The 14,178-nt window shown below is 48.7% G+C and overlaps 1 protein-coding gene across 3 annotated transcripts in view; it reads left to right on the top strand.

Annotated features, from left to right (window-relative positions):
- The window catches only part of smarce1 (SWI/SNF related BAF chromatin remodeling complex subunit E1), a 128,267-nt gene that overhangs the window by 88,167 nt on the left and 25,922 nt on the right, over positions 1–14,178 (top strand). For all 3 annotated transcript variants that reach the window (XM_072249723.1, XM_072249724.1, XM_072249722.1), the window contains 2 exons: positions 11,128–11,300; positions 12,800–12,901. In XM_072249723.1, the coding sequence (XP_072105824.1) occupies positions 11,128–11,300; positions 12,800–12,901 (275 nt within the window). The remainder of the gene's footprint in view (positions 1–11,127; positions 11,301–12,799; positions 12,902–14,178) is intronic.

The raw sequence follows: 14,178 nt of genomic DNA, 5'->3' as shown, positions 1-14,178 counted from the left end.
AACAGTCTCTGGCGTTTACAGGGAACGGTGTGAGAAACATTGCATTAACCAGCAGGTGCGCAGGTGTACCTAATAAAGTGGCCACTGAGCGTACAGTCCACCTGGAACACCAGTGAGCAGCAGTTCTGTGGGTGAAAACGCCTTCTTAATGGGAGAGGTCAGAGGAGAATGGCCAGACTGGTTCAAGCTGACGGGAAGGCGACAGTAACTCAAATAACCACACATTACGACAGCGGTGTGCAGAAGAGCGTCTCTGAACGCACAACACATCTAACCTTGAAGTGGACGGGTTACAGTAGCGGAAGACCATGAACGTACTGACAGTGGCCACTTCATTAGGTACGGGGGGGGGGGCGGTTCCTAAGTGCGTATGTTTCATCATTAAATGTACTAAAGAAGTCGAAAGCATTCCTGATGACATAGGAGTTATTTGGGGGCAGATGCAATGTTAAGAATTAAACTGATCATATTTTGTTCCCCAGCCTTTTCTCAGAAAATAATGATATGTTTCTAAAGGCATTCCCCACCCAAAGGATGATTGTCATTTTTTTCCTCCCATTCACTATCTCAGGCAGATGTCCGGGGTCTTGGGATCTGCTATTTTCACAGAACCAGCAGCACTTCTGTCTGTTTCTACTTGTCGATTAGAGCTGTTTGTTTGTTTGGGTCTGTTCGGTGAAACTTGCTGCGTTGCCTGGTACTCTGCCAGCAACAGATTATTTCTATGGCAGTTATGGGCGATTAACTCCCTCACCCTGCCCCGAAGCTTGTTCCTTTGCGTGAGCCAGTTACAAAATCCTATCTGTGATACTTACAGTACACTATCAGTTAGATTTTTGTGAATAAGTGGAACAATGAGGGTGGAACTTTGGTGTGTCTTTGTCTAATTTGCAGATGTAATGTGGAGACAGATTGAGTACATAGCCTAGTTATTTACAAAAGAGCAATGAAACACTAAACTAGCTGGACAAGCCCTTCTCTAAACTACACAGGGCAGCACCCACAAAATGCTGGAGGAACTCAGCAGGCCAGGAGGCATCTGCGGAAAGGAGAAATGAGTCCCTTTCTCGGGACTGGAAAGAAAGAGGAGGAGTTGGAGTAATAAGATGGGGGGGGGGAAGAAGTACGAGGTGGTTAGGTGACAGGTGAAACCAGGAGAGGGGGAGGGGATGGGTAAACAGCTGGGAAGTTGATGGGTGAAAGAGATAAAAGGCTGGAGGACAGGGTATCTGATAGGAGAGGGTAGACGATAGGATGTCTGATAGGAGAGGGTAGACGATAGGATGTCTGATAGGAGATGGTAGACGATAGGATGTCTGATAGGAGATGGTAGACGACAGGATGTCTGATAGGAGATGGTAGACGACAGGATGTCTGATAGGAGATGGTAGACGACGGGATGTCTGATAGGAGATGGTAGACGACGGGATGTCTGATAGGAGATGGTAGACGACGGGATGTCTGATAGGAGATGGTACACGACGGGATGTCTGATAGGAGATGGTACACGACGGGATGTCTGATAGGAGATGGTACACGACGGGATGTCTGATAGGAGAGGGTAGACGATGGGATGTCTGATAGGAGATGGTAGACGATGGGATGTCTGATAGGAGATGGTAGACGATGGGATGTCTGATAGGAGATGGTACACGACGGGATGTCTGATAGGAGAGGGTAGACAATAAGATGTTTGATAGGAGAGGATAGACGATAGTCATAGTCATACTTTATTGATCCTGGGGGAAATTGGTTTTTGTTACAGTTGCACCATAAATAATTAAATAGTAATAAAACCATATATAGTTAAATAGTAATATGTAAATTATGCCAGGAAATAGGTCCAGGACCAGCCTATTGGCTCAGGATGTCTGACCCTCCAAGGGAGGAGTTGTAAAGTTTGATGGCCACAGGCAGGAATGACCTCCTATGACGCTCTGTGTTGCATCTCGGTGGAATGAGTCTCTGGCTGAATGTACTCCTGTGCCCACCCAGTACATTATGTAGTGGATGGGAGACATTGTCCAAGATGGCATGCAACTTGGACAGCATCCTCTTTTCAGACACCACCGTCAGAGAGTCCAGTTCCATCCCCACAACATCACTGGCCTTACAAATGAGTTTGTTGATTCTGTTGGTGTCTGCTACCCTCAGCCTGCTGCCCCAGCACACAACAGCAAACATGATCGCACTGGCCACCACAGACTCGTAGAACATCCTCAGCATCGTCCGGCAGATGTTAAAGGACCTCAGTCTCCTCAGGAAATAGAGACGGCTCCGACCCTTCTTGTAGATTGCCTCAGTGTTCTTTGACCAGTCCAGTTTATTGTCAATTCGTACCCCCAGGTATTTGTAATCCTCCACCATGTCCACACTGACCCCCTGGATGGAAACAGGGGTCACCGGCACCTCAGCTCTCCTCAGGTCTACCACCAGCTCCTTAGTCTTTTTCACATTAAGCTGCAGATAATTCTGCTCACACCATGTGACAAAGTTTCCTACCATAGCCCTGTACTCAACCTCATCTCCCTTGCTGATGCATCCAACTATGGCAGAGTCATCCGAAAACTTCTGAAGATGACAAGACTCTGTGCAGTAGTTGAAGGATGTCTGATAGGAGAGGGTAGACGATGGGATGTCTGATAGGAGAGGGTAGACGATGGGATGTCTGATAGGAGAGGCTGGACGATGGGATGTCTGATAGGAGAGGGTAGACGATGGGATGTCTGATAGGAGAGGGTAGACGATAGGATGTCTGATAGGAGAGTGTAGACGATGGGATGTCTGATAGGAGAGGGTAGACGATGGGATGTCTGATAGGAGAGGGTAGACGATGGGATGTCTGATAGGAGAGGGTAGACGATAGGATGTCTGATAGGAGAGTGTAGACGATGGGATGTCTGATAGGAGAGGGTAGACGATGGGATGTCTGATAGGAGAGGGTAGACGATGGGATGTCTGATAGGAGAGGGTAGACGATGGGATGTCTGATAGGAGAGGGTAGACGATGGGATGTCTGATAGGAGAGGCTGGACGATGGGATGTCTGATAGGAGAGGGTAGACGATGGGATGTCTGATAGGAGAGGCTGGACGATGGGATGTCTGATAGGAGAGGGTAGACGATGGGATGTCTGATAGGAGAGGGTAGACGATGGGATGTCTGATAGGAGAGGGTAGACGATGGGATGTCTGATAGGAGAGGCTGGACGATGGGATGTCTGATAGGAGAGGGTAGACGATGGGATGTCTGATAGGAGAGGCTGGACGATGGGATGTCTGATAGGAGAGTGTGGAAGGCCATGGAAAAAAGAGGAAGACATGTCAGTCTGTGGCTTCCTTTACTGCCGCAATGAGGCTACACTCAGGTTAGAGGAGCAACACCTGGTATTCCATCTGGGCAGCCCCCATCCTGATGGCATGAACATAGCTTTCTTGAACGTTCAGTGATTATTGCTCCCCCCTTCACCATTCCTCACTTATGTTTCCCTCTCTCACCTTTTTCCTTACCTGTCCGTCACCTCCCTTTGGCCTTTCTCTTCCACCCATCAACTTCCCAGCTCTTCACCCCTCTCCCGGTTCACCTATCACCTACGACCTTGTACTTCTTCCTCCTACACCCCACCCCACCCTCTTACTCTGACTTCTCCTCTTTTTTTTCCCCCAGTCCTGTTGGAGCGTCACAGCCCGAAACTGGACTTGTTTATTCCTTTCCCTGGATGCTGACTTTCTGCAGTATTTTGTGTGTGTTGCATCGGCAGATTCTCTCTTGTTAATGTCTTAACTACAGAGAGCTCCAATAGTAAATGTGCAGTTGCGCTTTTAACTTAACGGGCTCTCCATTAAATCCCCCAAAGTTACGAAATTGCAGAACCAAGTATGCTACAAATAAGTACAAACGAACACCGGGGACGAGGGGGAATGGTAGGGACTGTGTAGGTCTGCATCACTTTTTCCTCGTGATCCTTTAGGGCTGGTCGCGACTTCAGCCTGAAACGAGCCCTGCGGACAAATGAGAGAGTGGGTCTCTCGCTCGTGCCACTCTTATACCCCCCTGGGGCGCCCATGAGCCGGAAACCGTTGGTGAACAAGCCAACCCATGGGAAAGAGCTGCCGCGTCCGTTTGAACGGGCCAATTGGCAACCGACACAGCAGAAGTGGCTTTCACCCGGCAAATAAGCCAGTTCCTTACATGACACCCAATTTAATATTTACGTGACTTCGGTATCTACAGGAAGGCAGGAAGGGAGTAGGGAAGTGTGTGTGTGTGGCCCAGCAGCCAAAGACTTGGACCATAAGACGTAGAGGGAGAATTAAGCCATTCAGCCCATCAAATCCGCTCCGCCATTTCATCATGGCTGATCCCGGATCCCATTCAATCCCATACACCTGCCTTCTCACGTTATCCCACGATGCTCTGACCAATCAGGAATTTATCAACCTCCGCTATGAATATACCCACGGACTCTGCCTCCACTGCTCTCTGGCTTAAAAAAAAATCCTCCTTACCTTTGTTCTGAAAGGTTGCCCCCTCAATTTTGAGGCTGTGCCCTGTAGTTCTGGATACCCTCACCAGATGAAGCATCCTTTCCACATCCACCTTATCTAGTCCTTTCAACGTTCAGTACGTTTCAGTGAATGCGCACGCATTCTAAGTTCTTGTGAGTACAGGCCCAAGGCTGCCACATGCTAACCCCTTCATTCCCAGAGTAGTTTCTTGAAAAGCAGCACTATCGTTAGTCAGAGGCTTTTTCCCCAGGGCTGAAGTGTCTAGCACAAGAGGGCACTGTTTTAAGGTGCTTGGCAGTAGGTACAGAGGAGATGTCAGGAGTAAGTTTTTTTTAATGCAGAGATTGGTGATTGGTGGAATGGACAGTGATGGAGGCAGATACAATAGGGTCTTTTTCGAGACTCCTGGATGGGTACATGGAGCGTAGAAAAATAGAGAGCTATGGGTAACCCTGGGTAATTTCTAAGGTAAGGACATGTTCGGCACAGCTTTGTGGGCCGAAGGGCCTGTATTGTGCTGTAGGTTTTCAATGTTTCTATGATACGGTAACGTAGCGGTCAGTGCGCTGGTGACCCAGGGTCAATTCCGCCACTGTCTGTAAGGAGTTTGTACATTTTTCCCCGTGACCACAGAATTGGGCCCCTGTGGCCCATCGAGTTGGCTCCGCCATTCCATCATGACTGATTTATTATCCCTCTCGAACCCACTTGCTTGGCTTCTCCACGTAACCTCTGACGTACTGACTGATCAAGCACCGATCACTCTCCGCAGCCGTCTGTGGCAATGAATTCCACAGATTCACCACTCCCTGGCTAAAACAATCTCTCCTCATCTAAGTTGTAAGTGGATGTCCCTCTATTCTGAGGCCGTGCCCTCTGGTGCTAGACTCCCCCACTATCGGAAACATCCTCTCCACATCCACTCTATCTGTGCCCTCTGGTCCTAGACTCCCCCACTATAGGAAACATCCTCTCCACATCCACTCTATCTGTGTCCTCTGGTCCTAGACTCCCCCACTATAGGAAACATCCTCTCCATATCCACTCTATCTGTGTCCTCTGGTCCTAGACTCCCCCACTATAGGAAACATCCTCTCCATATCCACTCTATCTGTGTCCTCTGGTCCTAGACTCCCCCCACTATAGGAAACATTCTCTCCACATCCATTCTATCTGTGCCCTCTGGTCCTAGACTCCCCCACTATAGGAAACATCCTCTCCACATCCACTCTATCTGTGTCCTCTGGTCCTAGACTCCCCCACTATAGGAAACATCCTCTCCATATCCACTCTATCTGTGTCCTCTGGTCCTAGACTCCCCCACTATAGGAAACATCCTCTCCATATCCACTCTATCTGTGTCCTCTGGTCCTAGACTCCCCCCACTATAGGAAACATTCTCTCCACATCCACTCTATCTGTGTCCTCTGGTCCCAGACTCCCCTACTATAGGAAACATCCTCTCCACATCCACTCTATCTGTGTCCTCTGGTCCCAGACTCCCCTACTATAGGAAACATCCTCTCCACATCCACTCTATCTGTGTACTCTGGTCCTAGACTTCCCCACTATAGGAGCAATCCTCTCCACATCCACTCTATATCTGTATCCTCTGGTCCTAGACTCCCCCACTATAGGAACCATCCTCTCCACATCCACTCTATCTGTGTCCTCTGGTCCTAGACTCCCCCACTATAGGAACCATCCTCTCCACATCCACTCTATCTGTGTCCTCTGGTCCTAGACTCCCCCACTACAGGAAACATCCTCTCCACATCCACTCTATCTGTGTCCTCTGGTCCTAGACTCCCCCACTATAGGAAACATCCTCTCCACATCCACTCTATCTGTGCCCTCTGGTCCTAGACTCCCCCACTATAGGAACCATCCTCTCCACATCCACTCTTATCTGTGTACTCTGGTCCTAGACTCCCCCACTATAGGAAACATCCTCTCCACATCCACTCTATCTGTGCCCTCTGGTCCTAGACTCCCCCACTATAGGAACCATCCTCTCCACATCCACTCTTATCTGTGTACTCTGGTCCTAGACTCCCCCAGTATAGGAAACATCCTCTCCACATCCACTCTTTCTGCCCAAATTCCAAAAAGAAATGGGTTGGTAGGTTAATTGGCTACATGGGTTAAAGTAGACAGTGCCTACTCATAGGCCAGGGGGCTTGTTACTGTGCTGTGTCTCTAAATAAAGTGTAATTTCCTTTGGGATAAATAAAGTGTCTGTCTGTCCGTCTACTATCTGCCTGCCTGCCTGCCTGCCTGTCTGTCTATCTATCCGTCTGTCTGTCTATCTATCTATCTGACTCTATCATAATCCGTCACACTCACACTATCCCAACTGTGAGTTTTAGAAATGTAGTTTTCTCTTCTGTTTTAAAAACACTCTGTGACATCCACAGTGAAGGGTTTCTTTCCTCCTCTTGTGATTGTGCTTCCAATATTTTCCAGGGTAAATTTCCTCTCTCAACCGGTTATTCTTTGAAAGAAGCAGGGGAGGTAAAGGGCTGGAGAGGAAGGAATCTGATTGGAGAGGAGAGTGAACCCTGGGAGAAAGGGAAGGAGGAGGGACATCAGAGGAAGGTGATGGGTGGAAAAGGTAAAGGGCTGGAGAGGAAGGAATCTGATAGGAAAGGAGAGTGGACCATAGGAGAAAGGGAAGGTGGAGGGGACTCCAGGGGAAGGTGATAATAGACAATAGGTGCAGGAGTAGGCCATTCGAACCTTTGAGCCAGCACGGCCATTCACTGTGATCATGGCTGATCATCCACAATCAGTACCCTTTTCCTGCCTTCTCCCCATATCCCTTCACTCCGCTATCTTTAAGAGCTCTATCTAACTCTTTCTTGAGAGAATCCAGAGAATTGGCCTCCACTGCCTTCTGAGGCAGAGCATTCCACAGAACCACAACCCTCTGTGTGAAAAAGTTTTTCCTCAACTCCGTTCTAAATTGTCTTACCCCTTATTCTTAAACTGTGGCCTCTGGTTCTGGACTCCCCCAACATCGGGAACATGTTTCCTGCCTCTAGCGTGTCCAATCCCTTAATAATCTTATATGTTTCAATCAGATCCCCTCTTATCCTTCTAAATTCCAGTGTATACAAGCCCAGTCGCTCCAATCTTTCAACATATGACAGTCCCGCTATCCCGGGAATTAATCTTGTGAACCTACGCTGCACTCCCTCAATAGCAAGAATGTCCTTCCTCAAATTTGGAGACCAAAACTGTACACAGTACTCCAGGTGTGGTCTCACCAGGGCCCTGTACAACTGCAGAAGGACCTCTTTGCTCTTATACTCAATTCCCCCTGTTATGAAGGCCAGCATGCCATTAGCTTTCTTCACTGCATGCTTGCTTTCAGTGACTGATGTACAAGAACACCTAGATCTCGGTGTGATAGGTGGAAAAGGTAAAGGGCTGGAGAGGAAGGAATCTGATCGGAGAGGAGAGTGAACCATGGGAGAAAGGGAAGGTGGAGGGACACCAGGGGGAGGTGATGGGTGGGAAAGGTAAAGGGCTGGAGAGGAAGGAATCTGATCGGAGAGGAGAGTGGACCGTGGGAGAAAGGGAAGGTGGAGGGGCACCAGGGGCAGGTGATAGCATCTTTCCCCTTCCTTTCCAACCCTGCTGAAAGGTCTCATCCGGAAATGTCAGATGTTTATCCCTCTCCATAGATGCTGCCTGACCTGCTGAGTTCCCCTGGCATGTTGTGTGTGACCCTAATGGTGTGGCCTTGTAGATTGTGTTATTGTGTCACTCCTGCCTGGAGGAAGTGGAGCACTCTTCCTTGGTTGGGTCATCATGATTGGAAGGGAAGCAAGTGAACTGCTTCAGTGAACCTGATCTTTGCTGTTCTGCAAAATCTTTGCTCTTCTGCAAAATCTTTGCTCTTCTGCAAACTCTTCGCTCAGCATTTACTCCTTGGGATGGTGAGTAGAATTGCGCAATGCCCTTGGGCTAATTGCTCGTTGGCTTTGGTGAGCTGCGGTAGAAATGGTTGAAATTTTTCAGTATAGAAGACTGACAACTGGTACATAATTATCAGCTGTTTTTGAACTGCAGCCCTGCCTGGGAACATAGTTTCCCACAAGTTTGCAATTGTAGATGACCCCAACCTCCCATCCAAGGGCACTGTCCTCCCTAGTACCGAAGAGGTGAATCAGAGCATTGAGTATAGGATCTCCCAGTGGCCACACATTTTAATTCCACATCCCATTCCCATTCTGACATGTCTATCCACGGCCTCCTCTACCGTAAAGATCAAGCCACACTCAGGTTGGAGGAACAACACCTTATATTCCGTCTGGGTAGCCTCCAACTTGATGGCATGAACATCGACTTCTCTAACTTCCGCTAAGGCCCCACCTCCCCCTCGTACCCCATCTGTTACTCATTTTTATGCACACATTCTTTCTCTCACTCTCCTTTTTCTCCCTCTGTCCCTCTGAATATACCTCTTGCCCATCCTCTGGGTCCCCCCCCTTGTCTTTCTTCCCGGACCTCCTGTCCCAAGATCCTCTCGTATCCCCTTTTGCCTATCACCTGTTCAGCTCTTGGCTCTATCCCTCCCCCTCCTGTCTTCTCCTATCATTTTGGATCTCTCCCTCCCCCTCCAACTTTCAAATCCCTTACTCACTCTTCCTTCAGTTAGTCCTGACGAAGGGTCTCGGCCTGAAACGTCGACTGCACCTCTTCCTACAGATGCTGCCTGGCCTGCTGCGTTCACCAGCAACTTTGGTGTGTGTTGATTGAGTATAGGAGCTGGAATGTAATGTTGAAATTGTATAAGGCATTGGTACAAATTTGGAGTATTGTGTACAGTTCTGGTCACTGAATTATAGGAAAGATGTCAATAAAATTGAGAGAGTACAGAGGAGATTTACTAAAATGTTACCTGGGTTTCATCTCCTAAGTTACAGGGAAAGGTTAAACAAGTTAGGTCTTTATTCTTTGGAGCATAGAAGGTTGAGGGGGGACTTGATAGAGGTGTTTAAAATTATGAGGGGGATTGATAGAGTTGACGTGGATAGGCTTTTTCCGTTGAGAATGGGGGAGATTCAAACAAGAGGACATGAGTTGAGAGTTAAAGGGCAAAAGTTTAGGGGTAACATGAGGGGGAACTTCTTTACACAGAGAGCGGTGGCTGTGTGGAACGAGCTTCCAGCAGAAGTGGTTGAGGTAGGTTCGATGTTGTTGTTTAAAGTTATATTGGACAGCTTTATGGACAGGAAAGGAATGGAGGTTTATGGGCTGAGTGCGGGTCGGTGGGACTAGGTGAGAGTAAGCGTTCGGCACGGACTAGAAGGGCCGAGATGGCCTGTTTCCGTGCTGTAATTGTGATATGGTTATAAAAGGCACAAGTCGCTGGAGGGACTCAGCAGTCCTGATGAGGGGAGTCAGTCCAGTAGGTTGATGCTTTTCACAGGTTGCCTGACTTGCTGAGTTCCTCCAGCAGTTTCTGTGTGTGTTACTCTGCATCTCCAGCATCTGCAGAATCTCTTGGGCTTATCTTCAAGAAGTGGCATTTATCATTCAAGACCCCCACCACCCAGGACATGCCCTTTTCTCATTGTTACCATCAGGAACCTGAAGACACACACTCCACATTTTAGGTCAACGGGTACATTTAGTGTCAGAGAAATGTATGCAGTATACACCCTGAAATTTTCCTTCTTCGCAAACATCCACAAAAACAGAGGAGTGCTCCCAATGAATGAACCCCCCCGGCTCTCCCCTCCCACACACAAGCAGCAGCAAAGCAAACCCCCCGCCCACCCCCACCAGCAAAAAAGCATCAGCACCCCCCACCAAGCACTGGAGCGTGCAGCGAAGCATCAATAAAGACACAGACTTGCAGTACCTGAAAGACTGCTTGTTCACCCGGTTATTCGACATACCACAGGCTCTGTCTGTCTGTCTGTCTGTCTCTGTCTCTCTCTCTCTCTCCCTATTAAGTGAGAAAGAGGTGTCCCTGTCTCACCATCTACTTTAGGAGCAGTTTCTTTCTATCCACTATCAGATTCCTGAATGGACAATGAACCCATGAAATCACATCATTATTATGCCCCGTATCGTATGACGTGGGAAATCATAACTGTTCTTGGCAAATTTTTCTACAGAAGTGGTTTGCCATCACCGCCTCCTGGGCAGTGACTTTACAAGATGGGTGACCCCCTCCAGCCATTATCAATACTCTTCAGAGATTGTCTGCCTGGCGTCAGTGGTCGCATCACCAGGACTTGTGATACACACTGGCTGCTCGTACGACCGTCCACCACCTGCTCTCATGACTTCACGTGACCCTGATCCAGGGTCGGCGGGGTGCTAAGCAGGTGCTGTACCTTGCCCAAGGGTGACCTGTAGACTAGCAGAGGGAAGGAGCACCTCAGACCTCCTTTGGTAGAGAATATCCCCACCCCGCCACTCTCCGTGAACACTACCTCAGTTAATTTTGCTCTCTTTCTGCACTCCTTAATTTATATATGTGTTTCTTATTACAGTATGTAATTTCTATCATTGCACTGTTCTGCTGCCTCACATGGCAGATTTCACGACGTACACCTGCCAGTGACAGTAACTCTGATTCTGGCTGTGAACCTTCACAGATTACGACGACGGCTTTTCAATGAAGCACATCTCGGCTGCCCGCTTCCAGCGGAACCATCGACTGATAAGTGAGATTCTGAGTGAGAGCGTGGTCCCGGACGTCCGTTCGGTGGTGACAACAGCCCGAATGCAGGTCCTGAAACGGCAGGTGCAGTCACTGATGGTTCACCAGGTGAGTGGTGACTGGTGAGCTGCGGCCGGATAACCTTGTCCTTTGCAATTGGAGTTTTGTTTTTTAAAAGCTTATTGCCCCTGTTAGGGCATAGGCCATCAACAGCAGCTCTTTAAAGGCTCTGTAGCTTCCACTTCCACCACATGACTTCATACGCCTTGTAGGCGAAGATCCTTCCCCCTCCCAGGGATGAGGTCTTTGGAGCTCCTGTTTGGTGTTTCTGGGCCTCTGGGATTTTTTTTTAACAGGAAGGGTTAGTAGCCCACCATGCCCGACCCTCCTCCTCTCACAGTTGGCAGAGTTCATAGTCATAGTCATACTTTATTAATCCTGGGGGAAATTGGTTTTCGTTACAGTTGCTTCATAAACAATAAATAGTAATAGAACCATAAATAGTTAAATAGTAATATGTAAATTATGCCAGTAAATTATGAAATAAGTCCAGGACCAGCCTATTGGCTCAGGGTGTCTGACCCTCCAAGGGAGGAGTTGTAAAGTTTGATGGCCACAGGCAGGAATGACTTCCTATGACGCTCAGGTGCTGCATCTCGGTGGAATGAGTCTCTGGCTGAATGTACTCCTGTGCCCACCCAGTACATTATGTAGTGGATGGGAGACATTGCCCAAGATGGCATGCAACTTGGACAGCATCCTCTTTTCAGACACCACCGTCAGAGAGTCCAGTTCCATTCCCACAACATCACTGGCCTTACGGATGAGTTTGTTGATTCTGTTGGTGTCTGCTACCCTCAGCCTGCTGCCCCAGCACACAACAGCAAACATGATCGCACTGGCCACCACAGACTCATAGAACATCCTCAGCATCGTCCGGCAGATGTTAAAGGACCTCAGTCTCCTCAGGAAATAGAGACGGCTCTGACCCTTCTTGTAGACAGCCTCAGTGTTAGATCAATGGTAAGAGATTATTAGGAATCTGGAGAAGAATTTATTCACCTAGCGGAGTTTGGAATCTGGAACAGGCTGCGACAGAGACTCTCTCGCAGCACAGGGGAGTGTGCGATCGGACTTATTCCAACTGAGGGTCTATGACTAGTGGGAACCACTCTTAGTCTCTGACGTGTGTGTGTAGCCTAGATGGGTGAGTGAGTAAATCTGCCGAAGAAGCTAAGATTGGAGTTTGCGGATAGCGTGGAAGTCTTGCAAAGGGTACGACGGTAATATGGATCGGCTGTAGTTAACGGGTAGAGAAATGGCGGCTAGGGTGTAATCCAGATAAATATCGCACCTTGGTAGGTCAAATGTAACGAGGCTGTGCACTATTAATGGTAAGGCCCTCAACAGCACTGATGAGCAGAGGGACCTTGGGGTTCTGTAGGTGCTCCCGCAGCTCTGGGTTTTAATGGGGTCCCAGGTTTGACCCTCCTCCTTTTGTCGCTGGGCTTGGGACTGCCCGTATGGTTGAGCTGTCTGAAAACAGCTCTCTGCGGCCCCCAGGTTGTTAATATTTAATGAAGACAACATCTCTTTTCCCCCTTCAGCGGAAGCTGGAAGCCGAGCTTCTTCAGATTGAGGACCGCCACCAAGACAAGAAGAGGAAATTCCTCGAAACCACGGAGTCCTTCAACAACGAGCTGAAAAGGGTGAGACTGGTGTAGGGGCTGGCGGCTGTTCTCCCCTGCTGGTGCGGGGGCCCGGGTCAGCAGCCGTAATCGCTGGATGATCCAGTCCGCTAACGAGGCTGCCAGCAGGGGTGTGCATCCCCTGCTGTTCGTGATCTGGTACTGTGATGCCATGTATATCCCAGCATGCTGCATCGCTGCTTGGTACCGAAACCGCGCTGCGGCGGGCAGGAGGGCTTTGTGTTTATGGAGAGGTGCAGAACAGGGATGTCATAGTGGGGGACTTTATTTTCCCTAGAATTAATTAGATCTTTCTTAATACTTAGATGTGCAAGATTTTAGCTTTGATGAGGAAGGGAAGTAACAAGAATCCAGGCATCTATAGGCAAGGCAGCCTCATTTCAGCGGTAGGGAAGGATTGAGGTACAGGATTTATGCACATTTGGAAGGCATGGCCTGTCTAGGGACAATGAGCATGGGTTTGTGTGGGGAGATCACGCGTGATAAAATTGATTGAGGTGGTGATATAGGCCAGAAGAGTTAGACCATTTGGCCCATCGAGTCTGTTTCGTCATTTCATCATGGCTGATCCATTTTCCCTCCCAGCCCCAATCTCCTGCATTTCCCCTTGTATCCCTTCATGCTCTGACCAGTCAAGAATCAAACAACATCTGCCTTAAATGTGCATAAAGTCTCAGCTCCGCAGCTGGCCCAGGCAACAAATTCCACAGATTCACCGCTCTATGGCCAAAGAGCTTCCCCATCTTCACATTCTGCAAGGATGATGCTCTATTCTGAGGCTCTCCCCTCTGGTCTTGCACGCTCACATCCTCTCCACATCCACTTCATCAAGGCCTTTCTCCTTTTGACAGGTTTCAATTAGGTCACCCCTCACTGTTCCGAATTTCAGTGAATATAGGCCCAGAGCCATCAAATGCTCTTCATATTGCCAAGCTGTTTAATCCTAGAATCCTCTGTGTAAAAAAAAAATACAGAAAAGGGATGCCTCTGAGGTTCCTGATTAACCTTTCCCCTCTCACTGTAAACCCACGCCGTCTAGATCTTAATTCCACCACTCTGATGTGGCCGTCCATTTTGTTCGTTCTGCTGTTCGAATGCCCGCAAGAAAGCGTACAGAGGAAATTTACAAGGACGTCGCGGGGACTTGAGGACCTGAGTTATAGGGAGAGGTTGAACAGGTTTGGACTTCATTCCCTGGAGCGTAGGAGATTGAGGGGAGGTTTGATAGAGGTCTGCGAAATTATGAGGGGTCACTCAGTCAGTGGGTGCCGTTCCGA

The sequence above is a fragment of the Mobula birostris genome, chromosome X (genome assembly GCF_030028105.1).
Source record: "Mobula birostris isolate sMobBir1 chromosome X, sMobBir1.hap1, whole genome shotgun sequence".
In the NCBI taxonomy this organism is placed as follows: domain Eukaryota; kingdom Metazoa; phylum Chordata; class Chondrichthyes; order Myliobatiformes; family Myliobatidae; genus Mobula; species Mobula birostris.
This window is presented reverse-complemented; position numbering and strand designations above follow the sequence as displayed.